This window comes from Cicer arietinum, chromosome 3, assembly GCF_000331145.2.
Source record: "Cicer arietinum cultivar CDC Frontier isolate Library 1 chromosome 3, Cicar.CDCFrontier_v2.0, whole genome shotgun sequence".
Classification (NCBI taxonomy): Eukaryota; Viridiplantae; Streptophyta; class Magnoliopsida; order Fabales; family Fabaceae; genus Cicer; species Cicer arietinum.
In genome coordinates, this window is record NC_021162.2 from 53,690,853 (window position 1) to 53,709,178 (window position 18,326).

General features: G+C 30.2%; 3 protein-coding genes across 3 annotated transcripts in view; all 3 read right to left on the reverse strand.

Annotated features, from left to right (window-relative positions):
* On the reverse strand, nt 1–3,155 carry LOC101509494 (laccase-17-like). Its single transcript, XM_004514335.4, has 6 exons — nt 2,939–3,155; nt 2,705–2,856; nt 2,262–2,506; nt 2,022–2,150; nt 613–1,578; nt 1–478 (listed from the first exon to the last, which is right to left on the reverse strand). The coding sequence occupies exons 1-6, from the start codon at nt 3,044–3,046 to the stop codon at nt 348–350; spliced, it is 1,731 nt and encodes a 576-aa protein (XP_004514392.1). The 5' UTR covers nt 3,047–3,155; the 3' UTR covers nt 1–347.
* A 5,322-nt stretch (nt 3,156–8,477) lies between these two features.
* Nucleotides 8,478–10,492, reverse strand: LOC101509813 (aspartic proteinase PCS1). The gene has a single exon (XM_004514336.4). It carries the CDS (start codon nt 10,042–10,044, stop codon nt 8,686–8,688), a length of 1,359 nt encoding a protein of 452 aa, XP_004514393.1. The 5' UTR covers nt 10,045–10,492; the 3' UTR covers nt 8,478–8,685.
* A 4,632-nt stretch (nt 10,493–15,124) lies between these two features.
* The window catches only part of LOC101510783 (amino acid transporter AVT1E), a 13,562-nt gene continuing 10,360 nt past the window's right edge, over nt 15,125–18,326 (reverse strand). The window contains exons 7-11 of the mRNA XM_004514339.4: nt 16,580–16,715; nt 16,319–16,484; nt 15,914–15,957; nt 15,765–15,827; nt 15,125–15,451 (exon numbers count right to left, since the gene is read on the reverse strand). Coding sequence (XP_004514396.1) covers nt 15,353–15,451; nt 15,765–15,827; nt 15,914–15,957; nt 16,319–16,484; nt 16,580–16,715 — 508 coding nt within the window. The 3' untranslated portion in view covers nt 15,125–15,352. The remainder of the gene's footprint in view (nt 15,452–15,764; nt 15,828–15,913; nt 15,958–16,318; nt 16,485–16,579; nt 16,716–18,326) is intronic.

Genomic DNA, 18,326 nt, shown 5'->3' on the forward strand with positions numbered 1-18,326 from the left:
TAATGAAATAATATCTGAATACTTTTCTTGACTCAAAATTACTGAATACTTGAGCCTACATAAAACTCTCTCACTCATAACTTTTCTAACTAATGAGTGTGTGACAATACAACAACCAAATCAATCATTACAATCAAATTGCCCAAAACTTTCCTTTTTTCAGATACAAAATTCCTAAAATACATATTACTAACAAAATAAAAAATAAAAAAATACTCCAATCTAATGTGGACAAAAAATGGACAGAGAAAGAATTTGGACAAAACTAAATCCAAAAAACAAAATAAAATCCAATATCTAACCCAAAAATTTGAAAGAGAAAAGTAACATTATGGTGTCAATTTATTTCAACATTTGGGAAGATCAGAGGGTGGAGGTGGCAGCTTCTGATTGCGCCGTTTTCCATCCTGAACAATCCATGCCATTTTCAATCCCCAACTTGTATGCACTTCAAGATGACAATGCATGAACCAAACACCTATATATGATCAACAAAAATTAATGTCACAAACACTAACACTAAATCATAAAAATGAACTTTAATACAATGTCAAACATATATATATCTTGAGTAATAAAAAAATGAACTTTAATAGTTAAAATGTTACCCACCTGGATTATCTGCAAGAAATCTCAAAGCAACCCAACCACCAGAAGGAACACCAGCAGTGTTTCTCTCAGCAGGATCAACAAGATTAAACTTAGAAGGATCATTTTTAGGGTCAAAATTTCCATTCCCTTGACCAACAACAAAGAAATTAAATCCATGAAGATGCAAAGGATGACTCTCAGCTCCAATAATACTTGTGTCCTGCAACACCAACTCCACTCTACTATTATAAGGTAACACAACAACCTTAGTACCACTACTTACCATAATGTTCTTTGGTGGTGTACCAGTGTAATTAAATTTAAAAGGTGGATTATTAGGAAAATCAGTAGTGAAAACCCCTTTTGATTTGTTTAAAAAATGAGCTTGTAGTAAGGCAGTGTTTGGCATCACAAATGAAACATTGTTAATAGCTGCTGCTACCCTTGTGTTATTAGGTCCTTGACATGCTTCGTTTTTTGAACATTGGCTTATGCCTAAACCAACAGTGAAAAAAAAGTGTCTGTCAATAGTTTTTGGAACTTTTGCTGGGAATTTTGCATTGTTCAAGCTAAATACTTTTTTGTTGAAGTTCATTGCAAATAATGTGTCATTGAATTTAGGAAGTGTTGGTTTGAAAAGTTTAAGGTTTTTGTTGTTCTTTGGATTTGAAAGTGAATGTTTTTTGTATTCTAGTAAACCAATGGCTGTGGTGTTGTCAAAAGATGCAGGACCTGTTGCATAAGGTCTTGAAGCTATGACAAATTTGGCATTTGGGGTTTTGGATTTTGTTTTTAGAAGGACATTGGTGGTTTGGCCTGGTGTGATGAGTACAATGTTGGTTTTGAAGGGCTTTACATAAACTGCATCAGCTTCAACAACATGGAGGGTGTGATTAGCAATGCTGAAGAACATTTCGTCATTGAGTGCAGCGTTGATTATTCGGAGTAGATATGTTTTTCCGGGTTGAACCTCGAGTTTGAAGGTGTCTGTAGAAATAGACAATTTAACTTACATCAGATGAAATGAAATTATCCTGACTCATGAGGTGTTGGTTCAATGATAAAAGTTTGACTTTATAATTTTAAGGATATAATTCAAATTCTTTCAAAGACAATATCAAAATGACCACTAGTATCACTTTGTTTTGATAACCAAATTATTGGTACAAAGTATCTACCGACTTTGTCGATAATTAATCTTTGTCAGAGAACCTGACTGACCATTTTTAGTAAGGTCTCCTCTCTCAATCATATTTTTTCATCCACAAAATTCGAATCTAAAACTTGCTTAAAAAATGTGTCCATTTCCACTCGGACTAACGTAATCTTGGTATCACTTTAATTAATAATATTTTTTTAAAAGAAAACATGATTAAATGCACTAATCATATATGTTTATGTTTTCTTTTCAAATGTCAATCTTTTTTTACCTTTAGCCGAACAATTGTGGAGAGGACCGGGAAGACCATTGATGGTGTGAGCATCTGAGGTATTAGGAGCTAATCCTGTTTGAATTGCTTGATTTATAATTGTTTCTGTGTCAGCTTTCCACCACTCCCCTGTCATATTAACATACTAATTTAAGCATATAAAAAAATGTACATACACTTTGTAATATGTAGAGTTTATATTATAAAATTTGTGACATAGTTTGAATGGTCTCAACTTACCTAATACGATGGGGATTTCTTTGAAGGGGTGTGGAAATGGGTAAGGCACATGCCTTTTGGGAAGAATGACAATAGGACCATGAAGAGTTGCTCTAAGCCATGAAATATGTGCATGCCACCATAATGTTCCTCTTTGGCCTATGATTGTGAAGTTGTATAGATAACTTTGGCCTGGTTGAATTGGACATTGTGTTATATATGCAGGTCCATCTGCCCAACCACTTCTTATTTGGCGAATTCCATGCCTGAAAAAATTAATCAAATTTTAAGTACGCATTGACATAGTAAAAATGTTTTACACATATTTAATTATATTTTATTAAACAGATATTCGTCAATGTATTTTAGAAAATTAAACTATGACATGACATTATAAAGATATGTGATCGAACGTTTGTGTAAAATTATTCAATATTAATTCATGAGGTCTAATTGTATAATACCAATGAATAGAAACGTTGTACTGAACGTGGTTAACCACTTTAATGACGACTCTATCGCCTTCTCTTGCTATGATTCTAGGACCAGGAAATTGTCCGTTGACGGTTACAATGCTCTTTGTTTGACAAAGCCTTGTCACATTTTGCAATTTGATCTGCAAAAATGAAAATGAAAAATAAAGTAACAAAGATTAAGTTAATATCAACAAAATTGAATTGAATATCCATATAACATACATTAAACTTGTAATGCCGTGTTGTTCTAGCATGTTTTGCATGTGCTAACTCTGGCAATATCCACATAGCACATAACACAAGTAACATTGCTCTCATGAATATTGACATGTTGAGATAAACAGAACCAATTTCCCCTGATTCTCTTTCAATCCTTTTTTAAACTCTTCAACTAGAAATTGAGATTATTGTTTTTTGATTTGGATGGAGAAAACAACAAAGTTGTGTAGCTTATATAGTAATGATTGAATTAGTGTGTGATTAGATAATTAGGTGATTGAAAATGAGATATTACAAACTTGGTATAACTTCAACCATAATGTTCCAAGCTTTATCCATACCACTTGCTTGCTGCTGGCAATGGTTAAGAGAACATAGAGTATGTTACAAGCTAGATTTCATATTTTGGAACATCCTCTAACATCTTTTTCCAAAATAGCCCTTGTAATACAATTTGCTCTCTTCGTTCATTTTTAATTGTCGTTTTACAAAAAGTTTTTATTTTTATTTTTATTTAACCGTTTTTTTAAAGTTTAATGTATAACTAATTATTGTTTTGTCAATAATACTCTTTACTGATTATTGCAAAAAGACAAATAGGTGGAAATGAGATAATAAAATCTACAATATTAAAGAGAAAAAAATGAATAATTTAACGAAAAGGAGCAAAATCAATTAGTTTCTTTGATATATTTAAACAACCTTAAAACCACTAATATCCCACTAGATTTTTAGTTAGCTAACATTATTGAATTTTTTTATGTCAATTAATGACAATGGTGCATGTCATATAGATTGGACAGCGGCAAATCTATGTAACTTCAGATATCTAATGAGATAATTGTGTTTTATGTGTTGTTGTGACATTGGAACAAATTAGTTAATCTGATTTAGTAGTAATAGATGAAGGGTCAATTTGGTCAAATCAGATTAATGTTATCCAATAATGTTTTGTATATTTTGAGTGAGAAATAAAATAAAAGAAAAGGGATTGAGGATCACAAACTGGGTTAGATGGACTTGGTTGTGATGTAAACTTCACACATCAACCGTTAATACTTGCTAATAAAGGAAGGAAAGGAAAAAGTAGCATGTTGTTTAGTTAGTAATGTCGGTTGTTAATTTCATATTGTAAAATGTTTAACAGCTTTTGATGTTGAAAGTGAAATATCATTTCCTTTGGAAAATCTCAATATTATTATCTACGATATATGCATATTTTTTTGTGTCCAAGAAGGGACACATGCATTTGTTTAGCACCTTTTCCACGGTTTCTTTGTCACTCTTCCCTCTCATACACACGCACCAAGATCGACTCAATAATTCTTCAATAATAAATAAGGTTTAAAATAAGTCTCATTATATAGTCTTTTTTTTAATTAACCAGAGTGTTAAGATTAAAAAATTTAATCACCAAGACTCATATTCACTTTAGATAAAAGTCTATTTTCAAACAATTGATAGCATCAAGAAGTATACTTTTAAGATGAATTCTATGGTGGGTTATTTTGATAGGTGGTCCATTGTGAAAAGTGTTTAAAGGTCGCTTGAAATTCTAACGATAATCAACGACATTCTTCATAAATATAAGTTAACAACTCTCATCGCTTTTATTGTTGAAGTAGTGATTTAACAAACGTCAATTCGACTAGTTGAGTTTTGAAAGACTAATTTATTTTTCTAAATTTTTATCAAACTAATATTGATTGATTCATTGTCTCAGTCATAAAGATAAAAAATACTATTAACTTCACTTTCAAAAAGTAATGTAGATCATCATTAAATTTTTTAGTGATTTTTAAATTTTGATTTACAGTTGACCATTTTAAAAAATATTATATCATAACATCGTTATAAAAATATGTGAAGTTTTTAAAAAAATTAAGGGGTGAAAAGTAGTTAATAAATTAGTAGGTAGGTAGATTTGGCACACCCATATAATTAAAGATGTTCGTCACTTATGAAGCTAGATTGGAGTTAAAGGACTTTAAAGATGTTTTAAAATAAAATTCTCTATTTAAATTTGAAAAATTAATGTAACTAATTTATGGAATCGTTTAGAAATAAAAAAATGATACGTTCCAAAATATAAAATCATAAATAAATTAAAATTGTCTTGTGTTTGTTTATGTAATTATTGCATACTATAATTTAATTTAATATTTAAAAAATTTCGTTCAAATTTGCGTATTCGGGACTTGTTTAAAAAATATTGTTGGTTCGATATGAATTCTCTTTTAAGAATTTTCTTATGATGATAAATTTTTATCTTCTACTTACATATTTAGAGAATTCATATGCTTGAAATATGATCGTCTACGAGTGATAAGTATCCTTAGAGTACTAAAACATGTGAAATTATTTTTCTTGAGAAATTTGACCACTTATTTACAGTCAGCTTCACAACTCTAGGCATGTTCATCAGCACATTTGAATAATGTAAGCCAATAAAAACTAGATTGAAGAACTTTGGCAACAATTCTTTCTCCATTGTAGTGGCCTCCATACGAGAATTATGACAATGCCACAATATGTTTCTCTTTGGTAACACACCTTCTCTTGTATGCTCTACATTAAAAGAGATAGGATTATCCCACACATAATAAGTAGCATCACAGAGGAATTTCTTTCTCTGATGCCATTGAAATTCTATAGAATAATATCAAATACTTTGACGTTTTTCATGTCCGAAAAACAAGGTATTTCTTGTGCCATCATCATTAACAAGTCTTGATTTTCTCGGTCGACTTTGTCATATTTTGTGTAGCTTTCCACAAAATAGTCATTTTTCTATAAAATAATCTCTAACATACAAAAGTCACTTTTTATTTTATCATTTGTAACAAAATAACTCTAATTATGTTTTGTATTACTTGGTAATTAAGAGGAGAATTTATTGAACAATATCTTGGTTATTATTATTAGAATCAATCAAAATACAAGAGAGTGGAATTTATATATATGGAACCCAAATTGACAGTAAGGTACAAAATACAACTAACTAAACAGAAATATAGCTAACAACTAACAAACTATATTGACTAATACCCTCCCTCAAGCTGATGAACATATGAAAGTGAGGCCAAGCTTGGAAAGAAAAGTGTGAAATGGTTTTGGATCCAAAGTCTTGGTAAATAAATATGCTAGTTGAAGAGAAGAAGATATTGGAAAGAGATGAAGTGGTTGCTGCTGAAGTTTGTCTCGAACGATGTGGCAATCGAGGTCAATATGTTTTGTGCGTTCGTGGCATGAAAAATTGGAAACAATATGTCTTGTTCATTGATTATCACAATATAGCAAAGCTGGTTTGATGTACGAAATTTAAAGGTCATTGAGCAGATATGTGAGTCATTGAATCTCACAAATAGTGGAGGTCATTAGCTGATATTCAGCTTCGATCGAAGATGAGGGAGAACATACGAAATGAGGGAGTCTCATAGGAAGATACAAAAACCTGAAATTGACTTGCGTGTATAGAAGAAGAACAAGAAGGGGCTGTCATATAGTTACTTAGTTGCTGAACTGAAAAACTAATATCAAAACGAGTGTTGGGAAAACCTGATATTTTTCGGCATTGGGATGTTTATTGGTTTCGAAGCAAGGAGGTCAGCTTTGTGTAAGATGTCTATGGTGTATTTCCTTTGTGAAATATGCAATCGTCCGCCTTTGAGCAAGCGAATTCGAGTCTCAAAAAATACTTTAATTTTTCTAAGTCCTTGATTTTGAAAGATTTGTGAAGAAAAGCCTTTACGAATTGAATTTCTGCAACATCATTACCTGCAATAATAATGTCGTCAACGTAAATAAGTAAGGCGGTAAATGCGTTATTATATGCCTTAATAAATAACGAATGATCAGATGCAGATTGACAGTACTCTACAAAATGTAAAGCAGATGATAGTTTGGCAAACCACTAATGACTAACTGTTTTAAACTATACAACGATTTTAATAATCTGCATACATGGATAGGATTAGAGTTAGAGATACATGGAGGTAATTGCATGTAAACTTCTTCATCTAAAGTACCATGTAAGAATGCATTGTGGGCATCTAGTTGATGAATATGCCAATGTTGAGATGATGCAATAGAGAGGAGTAATCTCATCGTAGTGAGTTTTGCAACGGGAGAATATGTGTCAAAATAATCAATACCTTTGATTTGAGTAAAACCCTTAGCTACTAAACTTGCTTTATATCGTTCTATGGAACCATCGGTTTTATACTTTACCTTATATACCTATTTGCACTCAATGGGTTTCTTACCATGTGGGAGATATGTTAAAATCCAAGTGTTATTATGATTGAGTGTTGTAATTTCATATTCCGTTGTAGTAACCCAACAAGGATGTTTAGTAGTCTGCTTATAAGTAATAGGCTCTTGAATAGAGGAAATGGTAGCAACAAAGGAAAAATGTGAAGCAGATAAACTATTGTAAGACAAAACAGAAGAAATGAGATATAAGGGGTTGAACATTGCATTGAAAATCCTACAGGTAAGTAAGGCGTTTTTTAGTTCTTGAAGATGTTCTTATATGAGAAGGGCATGCACTGTCAGAGGCATGGCTAGTGGTAGATACATTGTCCAAATTATGGTCGATAGGAGAATCATTGAGACTAATATTATTATGGATAGAAGAATGTGGAACACATGAGTGTCTTGCATGATCACTAGCATTATTATAATGAAAAGCATCATCAAAACTCATAAAATTAGAGTCATTAAAATCATAAGAAGAAGTATTAGTAGAAGAAGAATGACGAGAGATATAAGAAAATATATGTTCATAAAAAACAATATTTCTTGAAGTAAAAACATCACGAGTATGTAAATCAAATAAAACATAGCCTTTAGTACCTAACTTAAAACCAAGAAAAAAACATTTTTCGAGCCTGATGATCTAGTTTGGATCTTTGACGAAGTAAGGTAGAGGCAAAAGATAAACAACCAAAAACCTTTAAATCAACAAAAGTGAGTGGCATGTTATAAAACAATTCAAAAGATGTTTTGAACTTCAAAACAGGGTAATTAATCTATTGATGACAAAAATGGCATGACATAAGACAAAAGACCAAAAAGTTTAAGAAATCAAAATAACATTGAAATGAATCTAAAAATCGAATTTTGACTTCAACTTTTACATAAACTTCTATCATAATAAAAAAAGTGTTTCTACAATTTTTTATAGTATTCAAATAAAAGACTCGATTTATTTTAATTTTATAATAACTAAAATTGTTCGATGAAAAATATTATGAGAATTTTCAACCGATGAAAAAATTTAGAGACTACAAACTTTATATTATTTTACAATTTTTTAAAAATTTATAAACACTTCAAATATATTAAACCCATATATCTATACTATATGAGAGAGATACATTAATAACTATTTTTGTTATAGAAGTTAATAAGTATTTGCCAATAGAGAATGAATAAAGAAGTAATTGTATTAATTTTCAAAAAAAAAATATATTTAATTGCATCCTATTTTACAAGTAGCACATACATATTTGTACTTTTCACGCGAAAGAATTTTGCATTGCACATCAATTTAACATGTTTATTCGTTTTCAGATATTAACAAAATAATATGATGTATGAACCAAGAGACTAATCATATTAATCTCTCCAAAGTTAACCTCTACTTTTATTTGCACCATAAGGCCCCTTCACTAAAATTGCACGAATGAATTGGACCACACCCATCAAATTTGCATAATCTCTTTAAACCTTGGACCACACTTCACTCAATCATGTGGGCCTAAGTACCCATAGCCCAACACCTTCTGACTCACCAAATCACATTGTACATGGGCCAAACCAACCCTTGAATTCACAAGATCAAACTCCATCCACATATTCTGTTGTTGGTGATGGCCAATGATGAACGACTCTACACCTAGTAAATCCGAGTTCCCAAATGTGAAACAATATACCGAATCATTCCCTATAATTCCACTTGGAACCTCATATAAAACTTGTTCACCCGAAACCCTCATTTCGGCTCCATCAAAAACTAAACTAACACTAGGCAATTCGGGTAATTTCGATTGGTTCAACGGGACCCGATAACAAAGATCCATTGCTAATTGAAACGCAAAATTCGGATCGTCCATTACCCGTAAAGTACTATTTGTTTGACTTAGAAACTCTTCTCTTAAAATACTATAAACCGGCCCAAGTAAAAACGTAAATTGAGTACCTAAATCAAACATAGTTTGACCCGCTCCAGTATGATCTGGAGCGAGTATAATATTCGATAAATTTAGTAATTTATCCGAAACCTTAATTCCCATGAGTCGAACCGAATACGCGGCCCGATCAAAATAGGGTAAAGGAGTGGACATTTGAACCAAAGGGGTATAGTTTAATGACCCGACCCACGATATATTGGACTCTCCGAGAAGAAGAATACCCGAGAAATCCGAACCCGATATACAATACGAGAATTTGGGTATCTTGAGTTGAGAAACTAATGAAAGTGACCCGAGATTCATACCCATTAACCCGGTTGTATTGAAATCACCATCGGAATTTGTGCTAATACTCGAATCCATACACCCGAATACGATACCCGGGTTAATGGGTCCTCCAAACCCGAATGAATCAGATGCAAGGTTCCCTTCAGAGGAAGAAGCATCTGCGTATGAGAGAGTAGCGTGACAATGATTGTTGGAGTCACATGAAGCGGGTATGGGGAAATCTCGGGTTCGGGTCGTGCAGGTGGTGGAAGAGCAAGAAATGGGGGTGTAGGAAGAAGATAAATTAGGGTTAAAAAACGGGTCGGATGAAACCCGGTTAGTTGTGTTATTACTGCAATGAAGCCAAGAAAGCTCGCTACCTGTGTCAATGACTAAGGTCACGTTTTGTGGGGGGGTGCCAACAGTAATTGAGACGGTGAGACTTACATTGTGATGAAACCTAAGCTTGTTTGGTGGTCTTGGAAGATACCCAGATGGGATTACTTGTGATTTGAGTGGTAAAGTTAGAATCTTGGCTTCAGATTTGAAGTTTTTGAAATGGGTCATGAATGGTAGAAAAGTTTGTAGAATGAGAAAAATGAGAATTTTGAGACATGGGTTTGTGGAATTGGTGTGTGCTCTCATTATGTTTTTTTTTTATTCACTTTTTTGAATGTTGAAAGTGAAACTTGTTGAAAATGTGAAACAATGGTTTGATTTTTGGTTTTGAAAGGAGTTAAATGATGGGTAGATTTTGAGTAATTGTTTAGAAAGTGTTGTAAATTTTGGGGACAAAGTAAAGTATATGAAAGATAAGGGAATTTCTTGATGTTGTGAAGTTTTGGTAAGAATCTCTCTGGTTTGTTCTACTACACAAAGAAAAAGATCTGAGAAATAGTTGTGATGTGAGATCTACTAGGGGAGATACAACAAGACTTTGGTTGTACCTATAATAGTAGGAGTACCTAATTAATATGTGTATATTCGTGTGTATCAATGTATGTATATATATGTTAGATTTGATTTTATTCTGCTGACATATGTTTCTGTTCTATGTTGAGTTCTGTTTTATGAAGTGATTTTGAGGTTGCCTTTTTTTTCTTTCTTATAATTAGCAGCTGCTTAGTGTTAACATGATTTAATAGATAGACACATGATTTTAAATTGTGATTTGTAACTGTAGTTACGGCTGCAATATTACGAATTTTAAATTTTTTGAAATGGATTCGCAACTTCAATTGCAATCACATCGATCATATTTATCAGCATCTTTCCGCAATATAAAGGTATGGAGCATGACCTCTTTTGCAAGCGAAATTTAAAACCACATGTATACATGTTAGGTTGCAAGACTATAGAACTAGGAATAAGAAAATACTAATGTCACATGTGGTACTGTGACAGCAACAAAGTCTCCTAATTATGAACATTGGAAGGCTATGGAGAAAGATTATTTAGGTGCAATTAATGATAAAGTAATTAAGGTTCCTATTTGTTGAAAGGGATCAATTAAGGTTCCTATAATTTGATTATTATGTAGCTTTAATCCCACCGTATGGTGTTGAACTGACTGTTAAGTGTAAATAATTGAGAATTGATGAGATAAGCTTCTTTTCTCTTTTGGGCATCCAAAAAGTAAGGTTCTTTTCTCTTTTACAGAATGTTATGTTCAACTTTGTTTAATCAAGAAGCATAGCTCAAAAGGATTTTTTTATTAAAAACTTTGTTTATTTGATGAAGCTGGTTGAGCAGAAAAATTATTACAAAGATAAATTTTGCAGGAAAATTATATAAAGTAAAATTTTTGTTAAACATTTTGCTGTGGTCAATTATTTTTTTCTCATATTTAGTGGTTAGATTTACACATTTAAAGTATAAAGAAGTGAAAATTTTTAAGTTTGAAGTTAATTTCATGCATATAAATGTCCTTGCAACTGAATTGTAATTACAGAACTCTTGTGAACAATTTTAATCAATGATGTATACCTTTTTTTTTTTGGTTAAACAAGATTTTTATCCTTTTTAAAATTTTGTTTTTTAATTTCTATGAAAAAAATTTATATTTTATCGTTTTAATTTTACCGTACCAAGTTATTTTTAATTGTCTTTTAATTTTTAAATTTTTGAATAATTTTTTACAAGTATGTTTAAAACATTATAAAAAAAATTTCTACAGTCTTTAAATTCTAGTTCAGCAGACAAATATCGATAATGTTATATTAGACATTTTATGCCGGATTCGAACTTAGTACCTCACAGTTGTGTAGAAAAAAAAATTATTCTACAAAAATTTAAAATTTTTAATTTTAAGTTAAAATTTATAATTTTTACCTTCAAAATTAACTTTTTGAATCGAATCTTTATGCAACTCACTTCTATAAATATATGCAAAGTCTAAACATAAATCGTTTTGATCATTAGAACAAAATCACTTCTATAAAACAAATTCCTTTAAAATTTACCTTTATAACCACAAATATATCAATAATAGAATAATTGCAATTTGCAAGGAATATATGATGATGGCACACTTGTGTCAAAGGAATGGCTTCATTAGTAGCATTTGTTGGTTGTTGTACATCCAATAAATTATCTTAAGACAAAGTACGTAATGCTTTGCTTGACCAAGAAATGGAAATGTGGAAAATGATTTTGTTTATTTGCTTTTGAAATTAAGAAAGTATACCACATGGCAACTAAGATGTGCTTTAGTTGGAACATGTATGCGTGGTCACATGTTGGTTTATCTCACTTTCATTCATCCATATCAAAATCATTCTCTGTGTTTTTTGACTTTAAAGTATAAAGTAAATAATGTGAAGATATTATAAGTGCATTTGTAATTATATTATTTTCACGTATTTGATTTTAAAGTGTAAAGCAAATAATGTGAATAGATTATAAATACATTTGTAATAATATTATTTATTATTTACACATATATAATAAATTATGAATATGACGAATAATAACCTTTAAAATTTTTTATCATCAATTTATTTAAGAGGAGTTAAGTTAATTCTCTAAATTATAATTAATATGTTAAGGTAATGAATTCTATACAGTCACACAATCACATTATTTTAGATTTAGATTATTCAATTTTAATTGTATGATTCATGCGATAATAATATGTTAAATTTTTTTACAAAGTTCGTAAACCCTAGTTCAATTGATAAGTACTTGAAGTGGTTATTTCAATTTACAAAGAAGTTGTTTCAGATTGTAAATTTACCTATTTAAAATTTTTTGTTAAAAACTTAAGAAAATAACTCAAAATTGATCTTGATTGTGAAAACAGAAAACAAAGAATGTTATTAGTTAGTTAAAACCAAAGTTTTAGCTTATCAATTTAACTTGTTAATCAAAATGACTAAAAGTAAATACAGATAAAGGAAGACATATCACATAATGATATATTCTGGTTCACCCAACTTAGACTATATCACATCCTCACAATTGTGAGATTTTCCATTAAATGTTCAAATAGAGAATATTCTTGATTTTACACAATTTTATTCGGATTAATCTTAATGTATAACATCAATTCTTTTCCACCTAAAAATAATTCAATCAGGACACCTTTCAATATTTATATTCGTTTCATTAGTTCATATAAATTTTTTATCATTATGTCGTTGATTTTTGAAATATCTTATTTATAAACTCTTATCAACTACTCATTGGTATTATATGATAAATATGTCTATAATAAATAATTGACCTAAATAGTTTGCCTAATCATCCCCTCCGTATTATATGATAATATAATTATGGTCACAATCAATGTGAGTCAATGTGATAATCAGTGAAGTTAACGTATATTATGATTTTATTGAACCATTCTAAAATAGAGTAATATGGTGGTGTTTGTAATTTTCCCATTAGTAGATAACGCTATAAATATATTGGTGGTTGTTATAAATAAGCATGTCAAAGCATGTGCATTTCAAATACATATAAAACTGAAAATCAAGTATATTAATGGGTTTAAGTGTCCATAAAATTGCTATATCAAGTTTAGACTAAAGATGCTCAAACGCTAATTTATATAATTTAAGTTTAAATATATGTTAATTTTTATAAAATTTTAATATTTCAATTTTAATATTTTTAAAATAAAAATACAATTTTTAGTTTCTGTAAAATAATCATATACATATAATTTTAGCTTTTGTTGTTAAAGTAATATATATTTTTTAATAAATTTTTTATATATATTTAAAATATTATAAAAAGTTCATCCACAAAAAAATGAGGTGAAAACCCTATTTCGAACTCCACATTTTCATTTCTTTTATCTTGATTTTTTAATTTTTAAAAAATTCATATAAATTAAACTTGATATTAAAGACTAAAATAAGTATTTACAAATATTTATATAATTTCTCCTTTTCCATAGATTACTATAACTCTACATGTCACCTTCAAAAGCCAAAATGGCTCGTAAAACGAGCTAGCCAATGCCTATAAAAGTTTGAGGAGTTAAATTGCATACTAGTTATAGCTATATATACAGTGGACGCACAAGGCATAGTAATTAGATGACCACGTGGCCCCTATTAGAGTCTTCCTTCCTAGTTTACGGTGATTATAAATGTCCTATGCACATGTTGTGCTGTATATCAACTATTCCTTCCTAGTCTCCATTTTTCGGCAAGTTTGCTTTTTAGATGGTTGAGATTTTGTCAAATACTAAAAATTAATTTTAATTTATTAAAATAAAAACTGAAAACATAGTAGAAAAATAAAATCCATTTTCCTTCCTCTCTTTGTCCCCCTCCCATCGTACTTCCTCCCTCCGCCGCCCCTCCCATTGCACGTTCACTTTTTGTTCTTGTGTCGCTCGCCTATCTGTCTCTTCGTCGTGTCGGCGTCGTTCCACTGCAGCACCACCGCACCGCTGCTCCACTACAATATTGTCGTATCGCTGCAACACTCTGCACTGCTACATCACCGCCGCACTGTTGCAGCACTGCCGCTCCACTGCAACATTACTACATGTCTTTGGTCAAATAATTTCTTCTCTTTTGATCTTACAAATTCTTGTTAATTTTGCCAAATCTTTTACAACCTTTTTATCATGTCTTTTTTATTTTGCCAAATCTTTTACAAGTTCTTGCTAATGTTTTCAAAGACAATATCGTCGTTGCCATGAAAATAGAAAGGAATTTTGATTCAATCAAATTGGTTTTGTACTGGAATTGATCAATTTGGTTATGTACTGGAATTTCTTTGCTTCTCTGTCTCTTCGTCGTACCGGCGTCGCTCCATTGCAGCACCGCCACACCATTGCAGCACCTCCACACCGTTGCAGCACCACCACTCCAGAAAAACGATAAGGTGTTTGAACCGCCGCTCCACTGCAACATTACTACAGGTGTTTGAATCAAAATTGCTTGAATATACCCTTTCAATTTTTCCATATCTTGCGGTGGCGGAATGGACTTGGCTTTGAAAACGTTACCACTAGAAGCAAAAAGGTAGGCCGTGGCAGCGAAGGCGAGACAACGAGAACAAAGACCTGTAGTAATGTTGCAGTGGAGCGGCAGTGCTGCAACAGTGCAGCGGTGATGTAACGGTGCGACAGTGATGTAGCGGGGCGGCCACCGCAACATCACTAAAGTGAACATGACACAAAGTAATTGAATGATCACATGACCACCATTGAATTGATCTTATTTTATAGTGATGGCATTTAATATTCAATACTTTCAAACATGTCTAAAGGAACATTCTACAAACTATATTAATCCTTCAAAACTATGATCTTACAAGCTATATTGATCCTTTTCTCAACTACAGATAAACTATAGTTTGTTCAAATCCAAAAAGACAAACACAACAAGCAACAAACAATTTTGACTTCTATATCTTAAAGTCTTAATATCCAAAACTAACCCCAAAAAAAAGTGGGTTTTACATAAAAAAAAAAAAAAGAACATTTTATCAATTAGTCTCCACTGCCGTCAAATATTCTTGTAGTTGCTGAATATGTTCCTACCATAGCGCTTACCAACCCCACAATAATGATTAAAATGCAATTTATTATCTGAAAAACAAAAATATAGTAACATTCAATATAATTAATCTCCAATCATATTATTATTAGCAATTAAATATGTTTGTAATTCTTATAAATTCATAAACCTTTTAAATTATTGTCTATAAAATTTATCCATTTTTAAGATCGTTTTAAATTAAAAAACGTATTTTGAATCCCTCTTCGAGTTAGAAAAACACTATATAACTTAAAAATTGATAAACTCTTTACAAACACTAAACTCAACAAATATAAATTTTATAATGGAAAAATCTATATTTACTCTAATATGAAACAAAGAATGATTAGAAAGAATAAATACCTCGATATTTGATAATTTACCCCTATGTAGCTTGAGATAACATGCACATGGATAAATAAGTGCCTGTCATGAAACATGAAAAATATGTAAATTAATCTATTTTCATAATTTACTTAAAGAAAAGTAATCTTGAAGAGATCAGAACTTACAACTAGCATTGACATGAAAGAACCAATTAGTGCCATCACAGAACCTGGAATAAATTTGAACCAACAAATCATCAATTAAACACCATAGATTCATTCTCTTAATTTATTGTTCCCTCAAAAAAAAAAATTCTCTTAATTTATTGTTAATTGCTTCTTGTTTCATATAATTAGTATTGTTCTCAATTATATTGAGATATTGTGTAACATAGTGGCATCTAACAATGTGAAAAGGAAATTTTAAGTTCCAACATAATTTAATTTCTACACATTGTTTCTTTTCAATGTAAAAATTTTTACACTATCAACAAATTAGAATTAATCACATGCACAATTTTTAGAGTAGTTAGAATTAAAGTGAATCATTCATTTTAAATTTAGTGACAATGTTATATGAAAAATACTTACCAAAATATGGAACACAGAGGGCCACAATTAAACTTAAAATCACTAAAATTGTTCTGATAAGAATAGACATAGCATAACATCTTAGCCTAGGAGAGGGTACAAGTTCCTCTATGCTTGATGAAATAGGCAATAATGTTAAGGCAAATTTTGCCAAAGGGGTCACAACCTATATAAAACAAAGAAATTAGTTAAAATGTGTCATCTATATAATAAAAATTAAATTTAAGTCAAACACAAGGAGATTAAATTTTGATTTCTTACAGTTGTCCATTTGGCTATTTTGGATGCATATAATGTTTTGGGCATGTTTAAGGTAAACTGAGATCCAACTGAGTCACCAAACAATAAATATCCATATGTTCCTACACTTACGTACATAACAAGACAGAAAGCAAAACTGCACAAGAAAACCAAATGGTGACCAATCTTCTTGAGCAAAACATATAGTAATTAATATCTATAACATATGAGAATAGTTATTAATGCCAAAATAAATGAGAATAGTTCTAAATTGCCATCCACATATGCAATTGTGATTATAATATAATTTTTTTGTGAGGTTTCTATAATGACATCACAAATACAACTGTAGCTGCATCAATTATTTCCTAAAGTTAATTGAAATATCAAAGATTGTAGTTTAACTGAAACCACAACGGTAGCATAATTAAATTTAAATTCAGCATTGTGTAAAGTTGACAATTTCACTCCATTCCAAAGTAAACAAGTTAGTCAATAAAATAATTAATGTTTGATGCAGGATAAAAGAAAAATAGTCTTTGAAATCAAATTTCAACTTCAGGAGTCGATTATACATAGGAAAAATATTAACATTAGTCTCTTACGTCATCCGTTAAATAATGGTTATCTATAATTAATTGTATAAAATTTTACATTCACTTTAAAATATTTATTTTTCATTTTTATTAAATTCAAATATAATCATTTTGTATGAAAATAATTTAGAAATAAAAGTGCATTTAAAATATAGAAGGAAATTGATTTTTTATTTATTTATTGTGTTAGGACAAGAATGCGAGCTTACTGCTATTTATCTTTCTATGCGATGAATAAATCAAAATTACGTTGTTCTTAGTAAAATAATGCAGATGTATTGGTTATTTTTTTTAAAAAAAAATTGTGTTTTGTTGCAATGAAATGGTTTGATAAAAAAATATATTATTGTTGATTTAAAGATAGAAAAAGACATTGAGTCCAAGAAGTTGATTTTTGATGAGTCTATTTGATTATTTATTTGGAATGGTTAAAAAGGTTTAAGATCACAAAATTATTACAAATGAGAAAATGCTGCATTTCAGTCACTCATATTTTATTAAAAAGTTTATGAGTTAAAATAATCAAGATGCACTAGCGCATAATTAACATAAAAATTAGAGATATTGCACCGATTTTATTAAAAATAGGTGTAAAAGGTCTACACGTTAACAATTTTGTATAATACGTGTAATATTTGACAAAAAAAACAAGTGTAAAAAATACATGAGGCGACAATTTTGTAAATAATTAAAAAATTTCTTATAAAGAATATAACTTTTTTAAAAAGATTATATTGGGTGATTTAATTTTTAGTTCATTAAACACTTTATTTATGTGTCCTAACAGCGGCTTGATTTGAATTTGAGGGTGAAGTATTTCTATATAGTTAAACTTAGTAAGATTTGTGTCTGTCATGATTATAGCAAATTAGTTATTCACTCTCCTTTTGTTTTTGTTCAAATTAGATTAGCCAAATTGCTTCAATCTAAATAATCCTAATCTAGTACCGTTAATCATATCAATGTCATTTTGCTTGAATTGGCTGTTGTAGTACGTTAAGTTGTGTTACACCCTCTTTGGTACTTTTATTATATCATTTTATGACAAACAAGTATGTATTCATTAGATTAACCTTCTTGTTTCATGCTTTTTAGTATTAATAATAGTTGTTTGGTGGTTGTGAGCTTCTTATTTCAATATATATATATATATATATATATATATATATATA